This window comes from Salmo salar, chromosome 12 (assembly GCF_965601325.2).
Source record: "Salmo salar chromosome 12, fSalSal1, whole genome shotgun sequence".
NCBI classification, from domain to species: domain Eukaryota; kingdom Metazoa; phylum Chordata; class Actinopteri; order Salmoniformes; family Salmonidae; genus Salmo; species Salmo salar.
The window spans coordinates 54,945,875-54,971,067 of record NC_138302.1 but is presented as its reverse complement, the minus strand read 5'-3'; the positions used below and the strand labels follow the sequence as shown (position 1 = coordinate 54,971,067).

Below are 25,193 nucleotides of genomic sequence, written 5' to 3'. Positions count from 1 at the left end.
ATGTATATAGTTGGTTGCAGTTGTCTGTTTGCACATGTCAAAACAAAAATCTTGGGAAAAAACAGTTTGTAAACCAAATGCCTACTGCTGAAAATAGAAGACTGACTGTAGAACCAATATAATTCTCAACTCCCATTTTTTAGTGACCAGCAGCACTGTTTTTCAAAGTAGCTCATCTTGAGATAGGCTATTGCCAAGAGGAGCGCATTGGCCCTCACCGTGAGTAGTAGCCTATGGCTTCATCATTACGTGAGTCAGTGTGCCACTGGAAATTGTATGTAATTGCTCAATGTAGTAATATATAAATAAAAAACACAATTCAAACAGGAAAGCTGCTTTAACATACTCAATTAGAATTGTTGGGAAGGAAAACCATTTCACTCATGTTGTAAATTATAGGTCATATTTCATAGAAATCTGGAAACACTGGGCATTTACTTTAAGAAGATTTAGACATGCATGGGTCATTTACCCGAAACCTCCCCTGTGCGCCGTTTGCTATCGAGTTGGTGTCCTCACCAATACCCCGCCCTCGGTTCCTTTTTTGGGGGTCTTGTGTGTCATGTACTTCAACCTCATCAGGTCCACAGATGGATATTTCTCTGTTATGTAGCCGCGAATGGCCTGCGATGAGACCATTCGAGAGTCCAACTCGCTTCTTTAACCATCACCATCGTAGGTGGATGAAGAGGAGTTTTCCGTGCCACAGCAGGTGCTTGTTGGATTCTAACAATGAAATTGACAAATGTATCAACCGTAATCTAACCAAATAGCCGTTACTTCTTCGGCGGCTGCTGCTTTTTTTTAGGAGGCATGATCAAACGGTTAATTTCAAAGTTAGGCTATATAAAAACGTTAGTTTAAAAACAGCAACTGCATTCTCAGCCTACACACGTTCAATGTTATGCACTTCAAGCAAAGCACGCGGTTCATCTGAACGGGCGCTGACATTTAGGTACCAGTCAGAGCATTCAAGGTAAACTGATCAGTCCGAGTAGTGTGAACTCGCTTCTTCTCTCCTCCGTTCCTTCCTTTCCTTCGCTGCTCTGGCATATTATTAAACATGACTCACCAAACATAAATGAAATATGAAAACCCTTCTACATTTTAGAGATCATCAAACTCTCCACTACAAATGCAGGGTTTTTGTAGTTAAACTTTGTGCAGCTGTAAAAAAGGTGAAACAAAAAGTCGAAGATAAATATTTTTCTCAGACAGACAAGTTAGTTTGTTAGTTTTAAAAATCGAATTGCCGGCAATAATGATACAAAATAAAATCTGTTAAAGACAGTTAGCTTTAGATCATATTGTAAAGTGGTTGTTCCACTGGATATTATAAGGTGAATGCACCAATTTGTAAGTCGCTCTGGATAAGAGCGTCTGCTAAATGACTTAAATGTAAAAATGTAAATGTATAATGACCGATAAATGATTCTGAATGTTCAGCCTCCTTGTCCTCTGCAACATGACATTAGCCCACAGTTGTCATATGAGACATGTGGTTTTCCTGTGAACAAGCACCACATCTGCTTTTCTATTGAAACATTTATTCTTTGTCCCAGTCACAGCCACCATCTTCTGTGAAGTCAGACTAACAGTATGTATGTAGCTGTCTAAATAATGACCTTGTTCATCCCTGATATGGCTGGTCGTCTGTTTTTGCTCATCCTCCTTTTCGGTGAGTTATTTTTCCGTTCCAAGTTCCATCATCTGTTTGTGCTACAGGATATTCCATTCTTCTTTCCCCTCTTTTAGTCTTTTACTTTAGGAACTCTTAATATTTCAACATATTATGGTTATAATAAGTGTGTCTTATTCCATTGATCATCCTATTAATTTATATTTCTCTGTCATTATTGTACATTTTGTTCAGATAAGAATGACCACTGCTTGATAACATGGCTGTGAATGCATTCCAGGCTATTCTGCTTCGCCAGCTTGTGTAAAGTGTTCCCATCTCATGTTTTCTTATTTTTCATAATGGCTAAAAGAGCATGATAATGACCCATTTTGTTATGTCTAGATACCTTCCAGTACATCAAAGCCAAAGGTCAGTATCATTATTATGAATTTAAAGCTGCATTATGGAACATTTTAGGATACCAGACAAAACAACGGGTTACCAAAATATTCAAATAGTGATTGAAATATTTTCAATAAAAACGTTATTTTGATGAATTCATCGGAGTCAACATGGGTCAGCATCCCCATGGAATGCTTTCGACACTTTGGAAAATCCATGCCCGACTGTTTGGTATACTCCGTGTAGTCCCGACACAAATCTAGGGTTGGTACCCAAGCCAGCTGGTGGATCATTCTAAATGTTCCGTTGCCAGGATGGCTGTCAATGTTATTATCCCTTGCTTGCTAGCTAGGCAACTTTGTCTAACACAGTCACGTCAAACAGTGCAGCCAGAATAACAGCAAAGAAGCTGCATTTGCATTTGTTTAAGCTGTTTTCTATAGATTTTGTTGGGGGATACATCCATAACAATGAGCTAATGACTCGATGCGAGATTTCGCCTGGTATAGAAAATGTGCTCTCTCTCCAGGACACTATTCAGAGGAGTTAGCCAACTACAGTACACAGTTAACATAATCACTTTAAACTTAAGCTGGAATGACAGTAAACTTGCTGCATTTTGTGTTTTTCTATTGGCATTTCTTTGAATATATCCATAATAATTATACTGATTCCTGATTTTGACTGGCTGAGAAAAGCTGCCAAACTGTCTCATCCCGACACATTCGTTCATTACTATGTGACAGCTGGAGATGATCGGATTTCAATATTGAAACAAGGTTGCAAATGTCGGAGACAGACAGCAAGGTTAATACAAATCTCCGCTGTTGAAAACCAAATGCTAGTCTAAAGTAAATGGGATATAATATCTAAATTCTTTTTACAGTGGAGATCAAGTTTATAAATTGCCTGGCTGGGTTGATGAGATGGTGGACTGAGCAGTCAAATGGAATAGTGAATAGACTATTTTTTGTGTTTGCAAATGTTGCACGCATCGCTCTCGTGCGGCAACGTTTACAAACACAAAAAATAGTCTATTCACTATTCAATTTGACTGCTCAATCCACTGTGGTGACAGAACAAAAAAAGACTCTATTTACATGTTGCATATGAGTGCATTTCACACTACTTTGGATTATCATTGGAGTTTAAGGCTCGTATGAATGTCCTGCTTAAAATAATGTTACTGTCATCATTGCAAATCAACTGGATTATACTTAAAATAACTTCAACTTCAAACAGTAAAATGTATCTTTTGCTATGGCTTTGTCAGTGAGTGATTAGCATTCTAGCGAACAACTTGCTGCATCCAAAATAGTTATTTTACAAAGATCACAACCAAATATAATCTCAGTGACTGTTCAAGCAAGAATCAAAACATCATTGTCAGCGTAGGTGAGCCCCCCAAAAGTTATTTTGTTTAGAAGTAATAAAAACGTAAATCTAGGCTATGTTGAATGGGAGCAGATGGCGTGGCTTTCTTACTGCAGCCAAGAGTCACGCGCATCTGTACGTGATGTCAGTGTGTCGTGCACTGGAAAGTATGGAATGCCATTTGGGTCTAATAACACTATTTGAAGCGTAAAATAAGCTTGTTGACCAATCAGGACCTGGATATGACTGTACGCCACATAATCATTTAACACGTTCGTTAGTTTTTTACGTAGTATTACATATTGATTACACGATCACTTGTTTTTCATATGTCACAGCGATTCACCGATATGTATGATGCTGGTAAAGCGCAGACACACCTCCACAAGCTCTGGGACAGTTCTGGTCAGAAAAAAATCCATCACTTCCGTTGTTTGGCTGTGCCCATATAGCAACGTTCCACAATGAGCATATGTCCTGGTGGAAGGATGAAAATAAAACACATTTACTCAGAACAATAATACGTCTTTAATGAAAGACATGTTCTTAATCTTTTGTTTAAATGTTGGCAACCGTTTTACAAAAGCAAAATGCCCATCGAAGCCGAGGATTATTGTGTGATAACTCCCTCCTAAGGGCTGTTCCTGCCACGGGTTCTCATTGTTTATTGTTAAATAGACAACAGTGTCTTAATTGTTTTCTCTTTCAAACTCATATAATATTAAGTGGTACATTATCTGTATGAGTAGTTAAACATTGAAAATGAATTTATAATTCAATTAAAAAATACACTCCATCATCCCTCTGTCACAGATCTTCCTCAGCCCAGTCTGACAGTGATTCCTGCAGTCATCAAAGAGAGAGACTCAGTTCAGCTGAACTGTCAGACTCCATCTGTCTCTGAGTGTTACTTCAAAATGGAAGGGCAAGTGGAATTCACCCTACCATCACCCTGTCAACAGACACTCACAGGAACACTACTGGTGAGGTGGACAGGTCAGAGTTCACCAGCTGAGGTCAAAATACAATGTCAGTACAGTGCTACAGGTTCACAGTTTAGATCCATATACAGTGAGCCTTCAACAGTCACAATTCAGGGTAAGAAGACTATTTGAATGGTTGTAAACAATGTACTGTTGTGCCATCATTACCATGTTCCTCTTGTGATATGTTATCATACTGTTTGTTGTCATAAACTATTACATGAAGCATTCAAGGAATGTATTATATCTCCTTAACTTCCCATACTGTCGCTGCATGAGGTAATGGACTCAAGATCCTTAAGTGTGAAGTAACAAGGAGGGACTAGGCTATCAGTACATTTCTCAAAACCACAAAATGCTAAATGCTATATTCCCCTATTCTCAGACATTCCTCAGCTGACAGTGAGTTCTACAGTCATCAGAGAGACAGAATCAGTTCAGCTGAGTTGTGAGACTCCTCCATCTCGCCATGTGTCTAACTGTTACTTCTACATAGAGGTGGGGAAGAATTTTCCAAGGTCATTGTGTACGCAGACAATAACAGGAACTGAGCTGCTGAAGAGGGCAGGTCCAACATTTCCAGCTGTGGTCAAAGTGAAATGTTACTATGCTGTAGGGAGGTCTCACACATCTCCTTTAAGTAACCCTGTCTCAGTCACTGTTCAGGGTAAGTAGGTGGTTTATAAAATGATACACTTCACTGTTATACCGTATTAATTATGCTCGTTCTGAAAATGAGATCTTCTGTCGTATTTCCTAAACGTCTTCATTTCACATAATGATAGGATTTACTGTACTTTGTACAAACATAAATGCTGACATAGTTGAACATTTTATTAATGGATCTACCATACTGTTAGTATGTATGGATTAGCTGTAATGTTTTTAAATGCAACTTTCAAAGAGACACACCTCCTCCCAGGCTGGCCGTTCTACAGTCATCAGAGAGAGAGACTCAGTTCAGCTGAGCTGTCAGACTCCTCCATCTGTCTCTGTGTCTCACTGTTACTTCTACACAGAGGGGAGAGATCCTAAACACTCACCCTGTACACGTTCACTCACGGGGACTGAGCTGCTCTCGTGGGCAGGTCAAAGTTCATCTGCTGAGATCAAACTGAGATATCTTTACACAGTAGAAACTTACTATCCATCGATGCACAGTGGTTCTGTCTCTCTTACTATTCTTGGTAAGAAATGTTATATTCAGATTCTCTTGAATGATTCTGTTTAAATCACAATCTCATCCAATGTCATTTCAAAATAGTTGTTGTGAAGACAAATATTTGAAATGTATATGTCAGAAGTAGAGTTCTAAGATCCCACGGCAAACAACCACAGAGACAGGCCAAAGTACAATCAAAGGTTCTTTATAAACTCATCTTTACACAGTAATACACAGTATCACTACGGTCCTATAAGAAACGTATAAATAGGCTGGGATTTAGGGCTGTAGGCTAACTAGAAGCAACGGGCCAAACTAAACCTTCCGAGCAGGGTTTTTTCGTTCGGTTCTACCCGAGCAGGATTAGTTCGGCTCTACCCAAACAGGGTTCGGCTCTTCCTCCCGAGCAGGGATCATTAGTTGATGGCTGGTCTGGTAGTCGATTGCTGGTTTGGTGTTCAATGGCAGGTCACCTTCTGTCCCTCGCTCTGCACCGGCCTGGCTGTGTGGTAGAGTTGGGTGTAGCCTCTCAGCTGCGTCAGGCGTGTCCCCCGTGTCTGTAGTCGTGGGGGACAGAAAATATACAATTAGAGGATGTACTGGCCAACAATTGGTGTCACACTCACACGTTCGCAACAAGCACTTTCCTTTAGTAGTGCAATAGAGAGCATTGTGATTTGTGTCTTTCCAACATCAAGCGACCAGCGGAGACGAGAAGCTTGTCGGTTGAGAGGTCCCTGGTTCAGTTCCTTTTAACTCTAGTTCTGAGGCGTGTTTAGCGATTGGTTTGGGGAGGCAGGAGGTGATAGAGAATCATCTCAATGTCACTTTAGTCCATGTTAATCTGTGGAATCACAGCACACCATACAAGCAAGCAAAATAGTCCATGCGATTCAATTTGATTTCACACGTGAGCATGTAAGGAATTAAGTGAAAGGAAATCGTTGTAAACACACAGCACACATGATTAAATGGAACTCATAAATATAAATGATATCAAATAAGATATTCTGATACGTAATATAAAAAGAATTGCAGGCTCTAGTTTAGTAAGAGTCAGTGTCACTTGTGACATATACATTACATTCAAATATAGTGATGTAAAAAGGAGTCTCTGTTCTTTCCTAACAGATCCAAAACCAGACATTACAGTCCAATTTGATGAGGACTTCACCATCATCTGTTTGATTCCTGGATCCGTCAGTCCTGACAGCACCTGTAACCTGTATGTTGGAGAGGAGAGTCAGCCATCCTTCACAGCAAAGATCAAGAAGAGACAATCCACCTCAGCACCCAGACAGGAGTTCTGTCAATTCACTCCAAATCATAGTGATCTGATCAGTGGTCTACAGTCAGTGAGGAGTAAGGAGGTGAGCTGTGATTACAGAGTGAGCTCTGGACCAAACTCTCTCTCTCCACGCAGTGATGGGTACAGCTTTACAGGTGAGTCATTATCTAAACAAATCTATCAGGGCTGCAGGTCTTCATGATCTGACTCACTTTGATTTTAGCATCTTCTTGGTATGACTATATTCATTCTGACCAACAAACTAAATATCACATTTCAATCCCAAATGATTTCAGATCTGGTGGGAGTTCACATCAGTGATCCAACAACTGTACAGACACCTTCTACAGCAGGTAGGCTACACATCTGTGCTTTTATAGTGGCACTGCTGTTATTTTAAAGAAAAGCATTTTTCCGCAATAAGAATAGTTGTGTTCATGTGTAAATTAAGCTGTTCTATAGATATGACACCAGCCTGAATACCAATGTCTGGGATCTTCAGCACAAGTAATAGAATGTCTGTGTTCATCTAGTGGAGTGTTTAGATCGTATCTATGCGCTGTTATACTTCTGCTGTTAGATAACATGGTGACTTCATTCTAGGAAGCTGTCAACAACAATCAACACCTTATCTGTCCTGAAAGACTTTATCACCTTATGAATTGGTCTTATCATCTCTATAATGAGTAGAAATATAATCTACCAGGGCTAGAAGCAAACTGTCCGTAGTGATTTTTATGCCCGCCCACTTTGAATAGACAAGTTATGAAGGTATTTCAAAAGGCCAACAACACCATGATGATCATTAATACGATCATGAATAAAATGCTAATTTCATTAATATGTGTTTTCTCAGTGGGTTTGACTCCAGGTCCTAGATCTACTTTGCCTCCCAGCAAGACAGTGAGTCCTACAGAAGGTGTGTTGGGCCTCTAAATTACCATCTCTGCAAATAGTAATTATACAGTCAAGAATTTAGATTACGGGCCTGTAAAATTAAGTGACCCAAATGTGAATGTAAAACCTTATTCTTGTGTAATCATATTGCTTCCCACTAGTTTCAACTGTTACTTCTACCTTTACCCCAGACACCACAGTGACACAAACTACCAGTAAGTAGATCCACCAATTTTAACTTAGTTTCAAATACAATATCTTTGTTCACATTCATTCACTAAAGCTCTGACCGGTTAACTAATAGATGTATTCATAGCTGCTTGTAATTTCAGTCCAGATTTTTAACCACTTTTAATCCATCTGATTTGTAGGTAACGTGTAGTGTACTTCTCTCTTTCTGCTTATTGAAAGACCTTAGATATTACATTAATTTACGTTTGTTCTTGTGTAATATGAGTAATCTCTTCTCATCATGTTTGACCTCCCCTTTGACCCCCAGCACGGCAGTGAATCCTTTATCAGGTCTCTTAGTCATCTTAATCTAGTTAGCAAATAGAAGTAAAATAAATAGAGTAGTTTATCTTCTCCATGTTGAGTTTTTTCCCATCACAAATTTGCCTCATTACAAAAAGAGGTTGATATTTGATTGATTAAAATCAACCCATTTAGATGTATTTTTGTATAATCAGATCCAATGATTTGCTTTGCATCAGGGTCGACTGTTTGCTGTACTTTTACCACTGACACCCCAGCGAGTCCAACTGAAAGTAAGTATAGCCAATAGATTTAATTTAGTTTGCTAAGTATTTTTGTCTATTAAAGCATAAACCAGTTTTGCAAATATAGTCAAATGTAAATTCAGTCAAAGGTTAAGGATGAATCAAACAATTAATTTGTCTCTTTATAGAAATATTTGCATAAATCTGTTATTAAACTGTCCTTCTGTCTTGCATGTGCCCAGGAGGTCAAAGCTCCACAGAAAGTGATGTGGAATCAAACAGTCAAGAAAGCATTCTGGGTAAGTATCCTTTTCTAGCTGTCTTTTATCACACATATGAAAACAGAGCTGTGCACATTTTTTCAGAAGAACAATAATGTGGTCCAAGAGCTAATGACCTCTCCCGTTGTCATCATGTCACCAAATAGTGGGGCAATTATGGCAGGCAGCAGTGGCTTCTGGAGTGGGCATGCTCCTGGTAGGATTGACAGCTGTCAGTCTCTGCAGGAGGACCAGTGAGTACATTTGATTCTGCCTAACAAATCATTTGCAAATTTACCGTGCTGACATTAATGTAAGTGCCTTTGGCATGGGTTAATTTGTCAACTCATTTTGATCAAATTGTATAGCCTGTTTGGGATAGGGGGCAGTATTTTCACGGCCGGATGAAAAAAAAGTACCCGATTTAAACTGGTTACTACTCTTGCCCAGAAACGAGAATATGCATATTATTAGTAGATTTGGATAGAAAACCCTCTGAAGTTTCTAAAACTGTTTAAATGGTGTCTGTGAGTATAACAGAACTCATATGGCAGGCAAAAACCTGAGAAGATTCCAAGCAGGAAGTGGCCTGTCTGTGAAATTGTAGTTCTTCTTTTGGTTCTCTATCGAAACTACAGTATCTGAGCTGTTACGAAGCACTTTCTAAGGCTTCCATTGGCTTTCTAAAGCCTTCAGAAAGCGGATTGAGGTGTCTCCTGTCACTGGGCAGAGTATGGTAGCACAGTTTGTCAGTGGTCTGCCTGGTGACAAAGAGATCATGCTGTTTTTTCTTTTCCTCTTTGAATGAATACACTATTGTCCGGTTGGAATATTATCGCTATTTTATGAGAAAAATACCATAAAATGTATTTTAAACAGCGTTTGACATGCTTCTAATTACGGAAAAGGAACATTTTGAATATTTTTGTCTCGAAATGCGCTCGCGCGTTACTCTTTGGATAGTGACCTGAACGCACGAACAAAACGGAGGTATTTGGACATAACTATGGATTATTTGGAACAAAAACAAAATTTGTTGTGGAAGTAGCAGTCCTGGGAGTGCATTCTGACGAAGATCAGCAAAGGTAATACAATTTTTCTAATAGTAATTCTGAGTTTAGTGAGCCCCGAACTTGGCGGGTGTCAAAGTAGCTAGCCGTGATGGCTGAGCTATGTACTCAGAATATTGCAAAATGTGCTTTCGCTGAAAAGCTATTTTAAAATCTGACATAGCGATTGCATAAAGGAGTTCTGTATCTATAATTCTTAAAATAATTGTTATGTATTTTGTCAACGTTTATGATGAGTAATTTAGTAAATTCACCGGAAGTTTTGGGTGGGAATGCATGTTCTGAACATCACATGCTAATGTAAAAAGCTGTTTTTGGATATAAATATGAACTTGATTGAACAAAACATGCATGTATTGTATAACATAATGTCCTAGGAGTGTCATCTGATGAAGATCATCAAAGGTTAGTGCTTCATTTAGCTGTGTTTTGGGTTTATGTGACATATATGCTTGCTTTGAAAATGGCTGTGTGATTATTTTTGGCTGTGTACTCTCCTAACATAATCTAATGTTTTGCTTTAACTGTAAAGCCTTTTTGAAATCGGATGATGTGGTTAGATTAACGAGAGTCTTGTCTTTAAAATGGTGTAAAATAGTCGTATGTTTGAAAAATTGAAATTATAACATTTTTGAGGTTTTTGTATTTTGCGCAACGCACTACCATTGGATATTGGCGAGGCGTTGGCGAGGCGTCTGTCCTCAACAGGATAGGTTAGACTATATTCAATATAATTCATTTAGCCTCATTTGTTTTTCAGAGAAAACCAATTCTCAGAGGTAAGAATTCCCTTGTGAATATGATGCAGATTGTATCAACCTTTAGTTCTGTTTTGTCCATGATGAGATGTTCTTACCACAACCTTCTTATACTTTTATGTTGTACAGACCTACAGCCAGACAGGATGATCACAGACAATGTATGTTCCAAAACTAAATACATCAAACATACACACACACGACTTACAGAACTATATACATGCATGTACAAACACTGTAATTCCATTTTTATTGTGTTTCTGTTCTAGATGAATTGGTGTCTATGGGAGCGGTGAGCAGAGGAATCATGGTGAGTATTCTACATTTACAGTGGTATCTGTACACATATACCACCTGACAGAGGAGGCTGGTGGGATGAGTTATAGGAGGACGGAATCATTGTAATGACTGGAATGGAATTAATGGGACGGAGTCAAACAAATCAAACACATTGAAACTACGTGTTTGACTCCATTCCATTCATTCATTTCAACGATTACAATGAGCCTGTCCTCCTATAACTCCTCTCACCAGCATCCTCTGCCCTCTGACTGTCTGATCTGAGGATCAAGACCTTAATGTTTCATTAGTAGTGCTTCAACATATGAATGTTCAATGTATCAAACCAACAGCTATATTTATTTACAGATTAATATGGTAATTTGTATTTATTACCAAATAAGATGTTTTTACCCAAAACAGTTTCTTAATACATTCATTATTGTTAAACCCTGTAAATGTGTTCCTAAGTAGGTACAGAGTTTAGTCGTACAAATAAATTTTTTAAATCAAATAACCTACATCTTGCATTGGACATGTGTAGACCTCAGAATGACACAAAACCGACAAACACTTCCTGTGATACAAAGGAGGGTGCAGTTCATGTCACGAGTTAGATTAGAATAGACAGACAGTTTGATAGACTGGAGGATAAAAAGTCTCTCTCTTCTCTCCCTCTCTCTCTACTACAGGTGGATTCAGGAGATGCTGGAATCGATTCTCAGATCACTTCTGTACTGTTCACGTTCACGCCCTCAGGTTTGTCCCTCAGATCTCGGGACCATCTGCAAGTGCACAGCTACTGTACATGCTTAAACTTTGGGCCTAACCTTATCAACCTTATCAAAACGCATATATGACACTTAAAACAGAAATGAATGTGTCAGAGCATCTGTGGAGCATGAGAATAGAGCTGTAGATCTGCAGGGTGGTTTGAGTCATGAGGAGAAGTGTGAAATGACATCAAGCCTTGTTACTTGCACTTCTTCTATTTGGATGTTACCAACGCAACAGAGCAAACTCGACTAAGTAACTCACATGCAATGTAGACATGTAATATACACACGATCCACCCTCAAACACACACTCATACATACATACACAACCTCTTAATCATGGAATTGTCTCTCTCTGTGATGTGCAGGTAACGTTGATGTGGATACACAGGCATTTGCAAATAAACATGTAAGTACAGCACAAATAATTGCATGGAGTATTCTTATATCGGTTGTACTATTCATTGTATTATATTGTTATATTATTATTATTATTTATAGCATTGTTTTCACAGACAGACGGACTCGAGGATACAAGTATCTCTCTTTCTCTCACTGTGATTTGACTTTCAGTTTAAGATTGGTCTTACATCCTCATAAAATACCCCTTATGAATTACATTAACTGTACTGGAGATTCGAAGCCCTAAAGTGAATCTGTTTCTTTCCTCTAGTCTGACACTTACCATGTATACAGCTCAATCCCCGACAGACCAGCAACCTCAGCCCAGCCGGATGGGTTGTACAGTCTTCTGCAGACACACTGACACTACACCTCTGGCTTTCTGTAGCTATGTCTCACACAAATACATTCTATCTCACATGATATCCTTTGTTTATCACACATCCAGTTACTGTAAATAAGTTGCTTAACAGGTAATATATCTACTGTATTACACATGGACAACTGGTTTCTGTTACATGTCTATCCATAATATCTGTTACTGTGTTAATATATATATATTTTTTTTTTAGGGGTCCAGGGGGCATAGTCCCCTTTGAGCATTTTTCTTATTTCTTTCCCCTAGTTAATGCTAAATCTACTGTATTTATGTATTTTACGTTGACTGTGTGATACCTCCTTCCATAGCGGTTGGATACAATTAATTTCCTGTTGGGCAAAACATAATCCAAAACACAACCAAAACAAACTGCAAATGCATCCAACAAGTTTGTTGAGTCACAAGCTTGATGTATTTATTGGGTGCAAAGAATCAAGGACCAAAATACAAAATGTTTGACTACCTTAATACACTATAAATGAGTTTGTCCAAATACTTGTGACTTTTTCAAATGTGGGGACTATATAGATAAAGTGCATTTATATCAAAACGGTAAAACATACAATGCCTTCAGAAAGTCTTCACACCCCTTGACGATTTCCACATTTTGTTGTGTTACAGCCTGAATTTAAAATGTATGAAATTGAGATTTTTTTTGTAACTGGCCTACACACAATACCCCATATCGGGGTGGCAGGTAATCCAGTGGTTAGACCGTTGGACTAGTAATCGAAAGGTTGCAAGATCGAATTCCCGAGCTGACAAGGTAAAAATCTGCCGTTCTGTCTCTGAACAAGGCAGTTAACCCACTGTTCCTAGGCCGTCATTGAAAATAAGAATTTGTTCTTAACTGACTTGCCTAGTTAAATAAACCCCTTAACCCCTTTGTTTTGGAAATCCAAAATAAGTTCAGAAGTAAAATTCTGCTTAACAAGTCGCATAATATGTTGCATGGACTCACTCTGTGTGCAATAATAGTGTTTAACATGATTTTTTAATGGCCTCATCTCTGTACCCCACACTTATAATTATCTGTAAAGTCCATCAGTCACGTAGTGAATTTCAAACAGATTCAACCAAAAAAACAGGGAGGTTGTCTAATGCCTCACAAAGAAGGACACTTATTGTTTAAAAAAAGCAGACATTGAATATCCCTTTGAGTAAGGTGAAGTTATTAATGGATGGTTTATCAATATACCCAGTCACAACAAAGATACCGGCATCATTCCTAACTTAGTTGCCGAAGAGGAAGAAACCTGCTCAGAGTTTTCACCATGAGGCCAATGGTGACCTTAAAGCAGTTACAGAGTTTAATGACGCTCAGCAGCACCTTCTCCACGCTGCTCTTCGTCGTCCTTCTCGCCTTCCTGTGGAGGAACTGGGAGGTCATCTCGCAGTACCTGGATCCCCTCCTGATGTCCCCGAGTCGACCTACACGGGTGGGGCTCTCTTAATGAGTGACGAAGGGAGGTGATGGTGGGGCGGGGCTCCCTGAACAATGAGGGACAGAGGCAGGGACTGGTGTGTGGGGGGGGGACTAACTAACAAACCCGTACACTGCCTCTGATGCATGTGGTGGAGCCAGGCAAGTACAAAGGGTGGGCTTAGCGGAAAGGAGGAGGATGATGAGGTGCCAGGAGATCTGCACACTTACTTATCTCTCTCTCAGAACTGTGAAATTGTTTACCCGTGGAAGATGTTTTCTTTCTTTAGAATTGATTCAAGTGGTATTGAATTTGTTTCTTCTTATTATTGCAGTCATTAATGCAAATGCTTGAGGGCTTTCTCTTGTGGCAGGATTGGGAAGGTAAACAGCTGGCATGTTGATGATCCACATGGCTAGTGACTTCACCCTTTTTTTGATCTCCTTTTCTCTACGTCCAAAATCTCTCTTCCTTTTCTCTCTTTAACCCTAAAATCTCTCCTTTCTCCCTTTTCTTACTCCCAATATGTTCTCTTCCATGTTTGTCTTCCTCTGCCCCTCTTCTTAATCACCCCAGTCGTTGCCCATTTCACCAAATCGCTCTTCTTTCTGGGAGGATTGATGTGACTAGCTACAGTGCACTGTTGTGGACAAAATCTAATTCATCACTGGATCAAGCAAGTGATGGGTTCTTGACTTGTTTCTATTGGACGAGCTAAATGCGACGTTGGGCTTGATTGGATCAGAACTGAGTCGGAATATGCTCAGCTTGACGCCTTGCACTCTTGGCCTGGCCTGTTGGATCTGCCCCTGCTGAGACTATAAACTAATCTATAAACTGAATGAACATACTTGAAGAGCTGTGAAACTGCTCAGACTTTCAGTGCTTCCGTACTGTTTCTATTAGTGAAAATGAAATGTAAACTTTTTATTTTTTTAAACAAATAAACATGCGGTTTTAAAAATGAAGGATTGAGTCAACAAACCCAGTTTCTATTTCAACCTCGTGTTTTTGATGTGTTGCAAATGTTGCCTATATTGACAAGCTAGTCGAGCTCTAACAATGTCCTAAAAGATGGAAAGCAGGCGAGACCGTTCCAGACTGGGTCATAGATAGGCCTCATCTGTGACAGCTTCAATGGCGTTGTCTATACTCAATTTTTCAATTTTCTTTAATGGCAGATTTCTCCTGACTCGTAGGAATTCCCACCCAGTTGACTATGTTAAAATAGTGAAAGCCCTCCATTGCAATGTCTATGCTAAAATGGGTTATCCATAAGTATCACAACAGGCATAACTCCAATATGAAGTAGTTTTTTCAGTTGCAGAAATGCCACGAGTCCACAACCTAACAATTACAAAACTTGGATTCGATCAAATAACCCCCATGTAGCAAATTGGCAAATATTTGTTGATCAAATAAAACTCATTGACCTCCATATGAATTGCAGGGAATAAAGAACCAGGAGCACCAGCGGACAGCAATGCTCTGGTTTGGGTACCTTTGAATATCAAACTGAAGACCCAATTAGTTCTTCCTCTCCCTTGTGGACAAACTCAAGTGGTACAACATTTTTTATTGCACCATTGTGGGCACTGACCCATAACAGACTAGTTTTGAGTAATTTCCCATAGCTTCATAATTAACAGCGAAAAACCAGTATCAAGGCCGTCCCTCAGGAGACTCGTACCAAGATGTCATGTCCTGTGTGCCGAATTGTTCCAGGCTCAGATTGATCTCAACCATCTGCCCACTCACTGTACCAGATTATCCTAATGAATCGTGCCATGGTCATCAACCTATGATGGATGAACAACAAAGTCCTGACTGTATAGCAATACTCTGGTTTGGGTACCTTTGAATATTAAACTGAAGACCCCTGACGTTAGCCATCAATATTTTTCACTGTACTAGTGATACAATTAATCTGGCAGAAGAGGGTACTGATTTAAGCAGGTGTAAGAAATAATAACTTAACAGGTTTTTATATATATAAATATCTTGCATCAGTGAATCATTAAACATCTTAACAAAACCCCTAGCCACCATCAACACTTATCTACAGGAAAAGTGGACATTTTACTGCAGCTAGGTCTACACTTAAATGACACAAAGAAGAACTACAAAAAACTGCTTTATTTAAAAACATACAAAGTGGATAAAAGGAGTGCAGTCATTCTGCTGCTGCCCTCTTGCCTCGTTTCACTGTGATTTTTAGCTTCAGGAGCAGCAGTGTCCCCTTCATCACCCTCTGCAGGCTTCTGGAAAGCTTTGGCCTTTGCACCCTTCTTGGCTGCCCCTTCACCCTTGGTAGTCTTCTGTGCTTTGGGTTGATCCTCAGCTGTCCCCTCTTCCCCATTGTCCTGTTCGACTTGGGCTTCTTAGCAGGGGGCACCTTGGAAGAGGATGCTTTTGCGGCCTTCCTGAGTTTTGCATCCTGAAAGATGAAAATGACAGGTTTGCAATACAATAACCCATTTAAATATTCCATTTAACCATGATAAAACCCAAATAGGGAACAGTACCCATGACAAAAGTATATATATAAAAAAGTCCCTATACACCAAAACCACTTGAACAATGCCAATAGTCAGAACATTACTGAAACCACACTTGCCTCTGAAGGTTTCTCCTTCTGCTTTTTGGCTGTAGCTTTTTTTTCTCAGCTTCTAGAGACAAGAGTTAGTGATGTGTGTGTATGCATGCAATCATGGACACCATGAGAAGTGAGATACCCATACAAGTCATTGAATGAGCAATGTTAAATGTCCTCCATTGCAATGGGTGTAGCTCAATAACAATGATCCCATACAATTGGGCGGATTATAGGGTGATGTCTTAATCCTAGGAGTGATGAGCACAATTAATTCAGTGGATTCAGTTTACCGGCTTCCTTGTCCTTAGTCTTCTTGGCTCCAACCTTGGCAGCCTTCTCCACATTGGGATCAGTGTTCTCAGTGGCCTTTGGCTTGGGCTCCTTCACCCTACCCCTGACTGCAAGATGTCAAGGGAGAGTAAACACACATTGAGCTACATTATATTAAACAGCAAACCCATGTTCAATATGTTTGTCATATAATGTTGACTTATATAATAAACACAAAACGTTATATTCAGAACTGGTACCATAAAGTTTTGTTTCGTCGAACAACCACCTGATTGGTAGAAGACTAAAAGGCTACACTGCACACACTCTATGGGGTTTGGGACATAATCTATAATAATTTGGCTGCTCTATATTATTTAGACCAGCAGGTGCCACTAGTGTGCACTTGATCAAAGCCTTGAGAATTTAACCTATTTCAGACAATTAGCTGGAAAATCTCAACTCTCCAGGAAGCTTTGTTTCCCCATCACTAATCCTATACTTGTATTTGTTGCCAAAGCATAACTTGAAAAAACAAAACAAAAAAATACTTAAACTTGTAACACAAAACAGACAGTTTCGATAATGCTTGCCATTTCCTCATTCAACATTATATCATGTTGGCTCATTGGCTGAGCTGGCCAATCAGCAGTATACTTGATTTAATATTTTTTGTAACAGGTATATGCCCACACCATTCTGTTGTTGGGGTACGCCCAGGGCCGGAATAACAAAGGGCTTCTCGGGCTGAAGCCCCTGGGCCCAGAAGGCAGAAAAAAAGTCACAAATATATACATACATTATACAGTACATATTAGATATGTAGTATATATTTTCACTGCAACAGCAAACCACAGGAGGATTCAGGATTCCACTCTCAATGAGTGTAGACAGCTTCCTGCTGCCACTCTGCTAATCATCAGATGGGGGGGAGGATAGGTTTGGGTAAATGGGGGGCCCTGCCTTGATTGGGTAACTGAAAAAATGAATTGCAATATAACTAAATGTGACTGGTCAATTATGTGAGTCAGGGGCTGGGCCCAAGAGGCAAAAACATTGTTTTAACTTATTTTATAACCAACCAAGGGAACCTGTTCTCAATGTTCAAAATAAACCAGAGAACATATTTAGCCATAGAGGATCAATAGTTTCTCAAAAATAACTGGATTAAATGTTATCACAAGCGCATGCAGGTAACTGCCAATATAAAGAAAACGCCAACAAAGTGTCTTAAAAAGGGTGTTTGGCCTTAACCAGCTGCAAGAACAGCTTCAATGCTCCTTGGCATAAATTCTACAAATTGACCTAAACAGTGGCAGTAAAACACACCCCACACACACACTATAAACTTTGTCCCTCATTTACTCAATTTTTTCCTTGATTTCGGCAGTTTCTGGTTGCCTACTGTCGGGAAGGCTGCAATTTGGGCAGCATGATCAGCTTGTTGTGTTGTGGCCATAGACATAATACATCGATTTTTGGAACCTCTTACCCTGGCAATTTGAGTGGTAACTCATGGGTACACTAGCAATGGCTGCCAGTCCTGATTTGAATGGGAACTGCCATCCATATGTATATAGTTGGTTGCAGCTGTCTGTTTGCACATTTCAAAATAACAATCGCGGGAAAAAACATAGTTTGTAAAGCAAATGCCTACTGCTGAAAATAGAAGACTGTCTGTAGAACCAATATAATTCTCAACTCCCATTTTTTAGTGACCAGCAGCCCTGTTTTTCAAAGTGGCTCATCTTGAGATAGGCTATTGCCAAGAGGAGCGCATTGGCCCTCACCGTGAGTAATAGCCTATGGCTTCATCATTACGTGAGTCAGTGTGCCGCTAGAAATTGTATGTAATTGCTCAATGTAGTAATATATAAATAAAAAACACAATTCAAACAGGAAAGCTGCTTTAACATACTCAATTAGAATTGTTGGGAAGGAAAACCATTTCACTCATGTTGTAAATTATAGGTCATATTTCATAGAAATCTGGAAACACTGGACATTTACTTTAAGAAGATTTAGACATGCATGGGTCACTTACCCGAAACCTCCCCTGTGCGCCGTTTGCTATCGAGTTGGTGTCCTCACCAATACCCCGCCCTCGGTTCCTTTTTTCAGGGTCTTGCGTGTCATGTACTTCAACCTCATCAGGTCCACAGATGGATATTTCTCTCTTATGTAGCCGCGAATGGCCTGCGATGAGACCATTCGAGAGTCCAACTCCTTCAGCGCTTCTTTAACCATCACCATCGTAGGTGGATGAAGAGGAGTTTTCCGTGCCACAGCAGGTGCTTGTTGGATTCTAACAATGAAATAGACAAATGTATCAACCGTAATCTAACCAAATAGCCGTTACTTCTTCGGCGGCTGCTGCTTTTTTTTAGGAGGCATGATCAAACGGTTAATGTCAAAGGTAGGCTATATAAAAACGTTAGTTTAAAAACAGCAACTGCATTCTCAGCCTACACACGTTCAATGTTATGCACTTCAAGCAAAGCACGCGGTTTATCTGAACGGGCGCTGACATTTAGGTTCCAGTCAGAGCATTCAGGGTAAACTGATCAGTCCGAGTAGTGTGAACTCGCTTCTTCTCTCCTCCGTTCCTTCCTTCCTGTCCTTCCTTTCCTTTCCTTTACTGCGCTTATCAGTTTGCCTTCACTGCTCTGGCATATTATTAAACATGACTCACCAAACATAAATGAAATATGAAAACCCTTCTACATTTTAGAGATCATCAAACTCTCAACTACAAATGCAGGGTTTTTGTAGTTAAACTTTGTGCAGCTGTAAAAAAGGTAAAACAAAAAGTCGAAGATAAATATTTTTCTCAGACAGACAAGTTAGTTTGTTAGTTTTAAAAATCGAATTGCCGGCAATAATGATACAAAATAAAATCTGTTAAAGACAGTTTTAGATCATAAAAACAATGACCGATAAATGATTCTGAATGTTCAGCCTCCTTGTCCTCTGCAACATGACATTAGCCCACAGTTGTCATATGAGGCATGTGGTTTTCCTGTGAACAAGCACCACATCTATTTTTCTATTGAAATTTTTTTTCTATGTCCCTTGTCCCAGTCACTGCCACCATCTTCTGTGAAGTCAGACTAACAGTATGTATGTAGCTATCTAAATAATGACCTTGTTCATCCCTGATATGGCTGGTCGTCTGTTTTTGCTCATCCTCCTTTTCGGTGAGTTATTTTTCCGTTCCAAGTTCCATCATCTGTTTGTGCTACAGGATATTCCATTCTTCTTTCCCCTCTTTTAGTCTTTTACTTTAGGAACTCTTAATATTTCAACATGTTATGGTTATAATAAGTGTGTCTTATTCCATTGATCATCCTATTGATTTAAATTTCTCTGTCATTATTGTACATTTTGTTCAGATAAGAATGACCACTGCTTGATAACATGGCTGTGAATGCATTCCAGGCTATTCTGCTTCGCCAGCTTGTGTAAAGTGTTCCCATCTCATGTTTTCTTATTTTTCATAATGGCAAAAAGAGCATGATAATGACCCATTTTGTTATGTCTAGATACCTTCCAGTACATCAAAGCCAAAGGTCAGTATCATTATTATGAATTTAAAGCTGCATTATGGAACATTTTAGGATACCAGACAAAACAACGGGTTACCAAAATATTGAAATAGTGATTGAAATATTTTCAATAAAAACGTTATTTTGATGAATTCATCGGAGTCAACATGGGTCAGCATCCCCATGGAATGCTTTCGATACATTGTAAAATCCATGCCCCGACTGTTTGGTATACTCCGTGTAGTCCCGACACAAATCTAGGGTTGTTACCCAAGCCAGCTGGTGGATCATTCTAAATGTTCCGTTGCGATTTCAATATTGAAACAATGTTGCACATGTCGGAGACAGACAGCAAGGTTAATACAAATCTCCGCTGTTGAAAACCAAATGCTAGTCTAAAGTAAATGGGATATAATATCTAAATTATTTTTACAGTGGAGATCAAGTTTATAAATTGCCTGGCTGGGCTGATGAGATAGTGGATTGAGCAGTCAAATGGAATAGTGAATAGACCATTTTTTGTGTTTGCAAACGTTGTGCGCATCGCTCTCTTGCGGCAACGTTTACAAACACAAAAAATAGTTTACTCAGAACAATAATACGTCTTTAATAAAAGACATGTCCTTAATCTTTTGTTTAAATGTTGGCAACCGTTTTACAAAAGCAAAATGCCCATCGAAGCCGAGGATTATTGTGTGATAACTCCCTCCTAAGGGCTGTTCCTGCCACGGGTTCTCATTGTTTATTGTTAAATAGACAACAGTGTCTTAATTGTTTTTCTCTTTCAAACTCATATAATATTAAGTGGTACATTATCTGTATGAGTAGTTAAACATTGAAAATGAATTTATAATTCAATTAAAAAATACACTCCATCATCCCTCTAATGTCACAGATCTTCCTCAGCCCAGTCTGACAGTGATTCCTGCAGTCATCAAAGAGAGAGACTCAGTTCAGCTGAACTGTCAGACTCCTCCATCTGTCTCTGAGTGTTACTTCAAAATGGAAGGGCAAGTGGAATTCACCCTACCATCACCCTGTCAACAGACACTCACAGGAACACTACTGGTGAGGTGGACAGGTCAGAGTTCACCAGCTGAGGTCAAAATACAATGTCAGTACAGTGCTACAGGTTCACAGTTTAGATCCATATACAGTGAGCCTTCAACAGTCACAATTCAGGGTAAGAAGACTATTTGAATGGTAGTAAACAATGTACTGTTGTGACATCATTACCATGTTCCTCTTGTGATATGTTATCATACAGTGTGTTGTCATTAGCTATTACATGAAGCAATCAAGCAATATATTATATCTCCTTCATTTCCAATACTGTCGCTGCATAAAGTAATTGACTCAAGACCCTTAAGTGTGAAATAACTAGGAGCGATTAGGCTATCAGTAAATTTCTCAAAAACCGCTAAATGCTAAATTCCCCTTTTCTCACAGACCTTCCTCAGCTGACAGTGAGTTCTACAGTCATCAGAGAGACAGAATCAGTTCAGCTGAGTTGTGAGACTCCTCCATCTCTCCCTGTGTCTAACTGTTACTTCTACATAGAGGGGAGGAAGAATCTTCCAGACTCATCGTGCAAGCAAACAATAACAGGAACTGAGCTGCTGAAGAGGGCAGATCAAACATTTCCAGCTTTGGTCAAAGTGAATTGTTACTATGCTGTAGGGAAGTCTCACACATCTCCTTTAAGTAACCCTGTCTCAGTCACTGTTCAGGGTAAGTAGGTGGTTTAAACAATGATACACTTCACTGTTATACTGTATTAATTATGCTCGTTCTGAAAATGAGATCTTCTGTCGTATTTCCTAAACGTCTTCATTTCACATAATGATAGGGTTCACTGTACTTTGTACAAACATAAATGCTGACATAGTTGAACATTTGATTAAAGGAGTATCCATACTATTAGTATGTATGGATTACCTGTAATGTTTTTTAAATGCAACTTTGAAAGAGACACTATTCTCCTGATCTTACAGGCCCTCCTCTTCCCAGGTTGACAGTGAGTCCTGCAGTCATCAGAGAGAGCGACTCAGTTCAGCTGAGCTGTGAGACTTCTCCATCCGTCTCCGTGTCTCAGTGTTATCTCTTCACTGAGAAAAGAGACTTTAAACCATCCTGTCGGCAGACACTCACAGGGACTGAGCTCCTCTCGTGGTCAGATCAACGTTCACCTGCTGTGGTCAATGTGAGATGTTTCTACTATGCTATTGGTAGTTTTTCCCCATCCTCTGACAGCGACCCTGGCTCAGTCACTGTCCAAGGTAAGCAGGTTATTTACATAATTGTAAACATGACCCTCCTTTTAAATCTTAACATGTTCTGAGATACATTCGGCAAAAATACACTAACCTGCAACAATATTATTCTGATTTCAACGACTTATTGTTTCACAAAAGGATTTACTGTCTTTTTAAAATCTAGAATTAATTTGAAGTGATGAGTCATGTTCTTGAAATGCTCTGGTCTGTTACACATGAGGATTTTATGAACATAGTAATCCGTTGAATATTAGATTGACATACTATTTCCCTCTGAACTCACAATCCCTCCTCAGCTGACAGTGAGTCCTGAAGTCATCAGGGATACAGACACAGTTCAGCTGAGATGTCACACTTCTCAATCTACCTCTGTGTCTCAGTGTTCCTTCTACATAGAGGAAAGACAACATCTCCAACAAAACACATCCTGTCAACAGTCACTCACAGGGACCAAGCTGCTTGAATGGGCAGGTCGTGGTCCAACCACCAAGGTCAACATGAGATGTATCTACTATGCTGTAGAGATGTCTATCTACTCTCCTTACAGTGACCCTGTCTCAGTCACTCTCCTGGGTAAGCGGGGTAGTTTATGTATTATTATACCCCAGTGTTTTTCTATTCTGGTCCAAGATTAACACACCGGATTATTGTATATTATTTATATAATATACATTTTAAATACTGACTGAAGCAAAAAGAGATGAAGTTATGCACTTTTGGATTTTGAGGGATTTTTTCATGCAATGTATTTTAGCAAACTGTTGAAAGTGGTTTACTTTCTGATTCTGATATTACAGACCTCCCTCAGCCCAAGCTGACAGTGAGTTCTACAGTCATCAGAGAGAGAGACTCAGTTCAGCTGAGCTGTCAGACTCCTCCATCTGTCTCTGTGTCTCAGTGTTACTTCTACACAGAGGGGAGAGATCCTAAACCCTCACCCTGTACGAGGTCACTCACAGGGGCTGAGCTGCTCTCGTGGGCAGGTGAACGTTTATCTGCTGAGATCAAACTGAGATGTTTTTACACAGTAGAGACTCACTATCCATCGACACACAGTCATCCTGCGCCTATCACTATTCTTGGTAAAATAGTATTATTATTATGAATACACTGATCTGATTGGCTCACTGTAATCAGATTGGAATACGTAATGTCATGCTAACATACAAACTATTTGTTTCTTACTCTTTTAGTTATCTAGTACAGAAAGAGGTTTGTTTTCTCATGAACCTACAGTATGGACAGTTATTGATGTGTTCTCCTCACAGGTGAACTGCAGAAACCAGACATTAGTGTCAATGACGAATCTTCTCATGACATCACCATTATTTGTGTACTTCCTGAGTCTGTCAGTGATGGTCATAGCTGTAACCTGTACACTGGAAACCAGCCTCAGGCCTACAAAGACGCTTGGGTCAGGAGATTTAACACAGCATTATCCAAACTATTCTGTACCTTCAGTGTTACTAAGAATGATCTGTTCAGGCATCTGCAGTTGGAGAGAGATGTGAGCTGTGACTATAGAGTGAACACAGGATCACCCTCTCTGTCTCCCCGCAGTGATAAATACATTATTACAGGTAAGATACTTCCATAAAAATACAGAAATATGTGTTATATGTACATTTTTTAAGTGCAGACTTATAAGTATGGGCAAAAACTGTCTTTTCAACAAAAAATAGTTTTTCTTCAGATGACATTAAATCAATGTGGAAAATGTATTGGATTTGCCAAAATAATTTTGGGAATGTTGGTCTTTTTTTCACCCAACTTGATCTTCAATCCAATGATATGGCTGAAATGTTGTTGATTTCACTTTGAATTCACATTAGCTGTCAACTCAATCAAATGTAAATCAAAACTAGGTGTGGAACTGACGTCTGTGCCCATTGGACAAATGCTTAATTTATTGCTAACTTATTTTGAACAAATCAATTAATTTGAATTAATGTTTTTAAATCACAGTCCAAGTTAATTCAAAATAGTTAAACAAATCACAAGTCCATGTCATGTTTATGACCATCATGATTTGAACTTGCATTGTGAAAGACTGTAGGCTCTACAGTATATTTTTATATGCTGAATAGTGTGCCTTGTACTTCATTAAGTCGTTGTCCTCTCCCAACAGGTCAGAAACCAAATATCACAGTCAGTTTGAGAGAGAACCTCATCATCACCTGTTTAATTCCTGGCTCTGTCAGTTATGACACCACCTGTAACCTGTATGTTGGAGAGCAGAGTAAGCGTCTTATAAAAGCACACATCAGGAAGACGAAACACACAGATTCCAAATGCTGGTTCTGTCAATTCTCTGTGGAGGAGAATGATCTTTTTAGAAGTCTACAGTCAGTGAGGAGTAAGGAGGTGAGCTGTGACTACAGAGTGAGCTCAGGACCAAACTCTCTCTCTCCACGCAGTGATGGGTACAACTTTACAGGTGAGTCATTATCGATAAAATAATAATTTATCAGTGCTGCAGGTCTTCTTGATCTGACTACCCTTTGATTTGTTTAATATGACTATATTAATTCTGACCCTCCCTCCCCCAATAACTCAATCACTCACTTTTGCTCGCTTCTTGGAGCATAGCACTTTGACATATGGATCTCCACACTGCCTTATTCTGGGCCAGATCCCAGGTTGATCTGGTGTTGAGTCCCAGGTTGTGTAGTTTAAATTCTTTGTTGAACTGGTTCAGTGTTTACATCGTAT

The 25,193-nt window shown here is 39.4% G+C and overlaps 1 protein-coding gene and 2 long non-coding RNA genes across 4 annotated transcripts; 2 read left to right on the top strand and 1 right to left on the bottom strand.

Annotated features, from left to right (window-relative positions):
• The first annotated feature begins 1,503 nt into the window (after positions 1 to 1,503).
• Positions 1,504 to 14,762, top strand: LOC123725600 (uncharacterized). 2 transcript variants are annotated; one of them, XM_082959091.1, is made up of 17 exons: positions 1,511 to 1,678; positions 2,024 to 2,050; positions 4,211 to 4,495; positions 4,766 to 5,047; positions 6,674 to 6,985; positions 7,127 to 7,183; positions 7,687 to 7,749; positions 7,889 to 7,942; positions 8,441 to 8,494; positions 8,689 to 8,745; positions 8,874 to 8,960; positions 10,537 to 10,555; positions 10,664 to 10,695; positions 10,804 to 10,844; positions 11,506 to 11,572; positions 11,958 to 11,998; positions 12,263 to 14,762. In XM_082959091.1, exons 1-17 carry the CDS (start codon positions 1,621 to 1,623, stop codon positions 12,353 to 12,355), a joined length of 1,629 nt encoding a protein of 542 aa, XP_082815217.1. In that variant the 5' UTR covers positions 1,511 to 1,620; the 3' UTR covers positions 12,356 to 14,762. The 2 variants fall into 2 exon arrangements, with proteins under 2 accessions (XP_082815216.1, XP_082815217.1); XM_082959090.1 differs by having other exon boundaries at positions 1,504 to 1,678; positions 11,958 to 14,762.
• Positions 14,763 to 15,915: 1,153 nt separating this feature from the next.
• LOC145859520 (uncharacterized) lies at positions 15,916 to 19,623 on the bottom strand. Its single transcript, XR_014379722.1, has 3 exons — positions 18,705 to 19,623; positions 16,681 to 16,788; positions 15,916 to 16,463 (listed from the first exon to the last, which is right to left on the bottom strand). It is a non-coding gene; the product is annotated as an uncharacterized LOC145859520 (long non-coding RNA).
• Positions 19,624 to 19,733: 110 nt separating this feature from the next.
• LOC145859521 (uncharacterized) lies at positions 19,734 to 21,422 on the top strand. The gene is made up of 3 exons (XR_014379723.1): positions 19,734 to 19,857; positions 20,203 to 20,229; positions 21,101 to 21,422. It is a non-coding gene; the product is annotated as an uncharacterized LOC145859521 (long non-coding RNA).
• Positions 21,423 to 25,193: the final 3,771 nt, after the last annotated feature.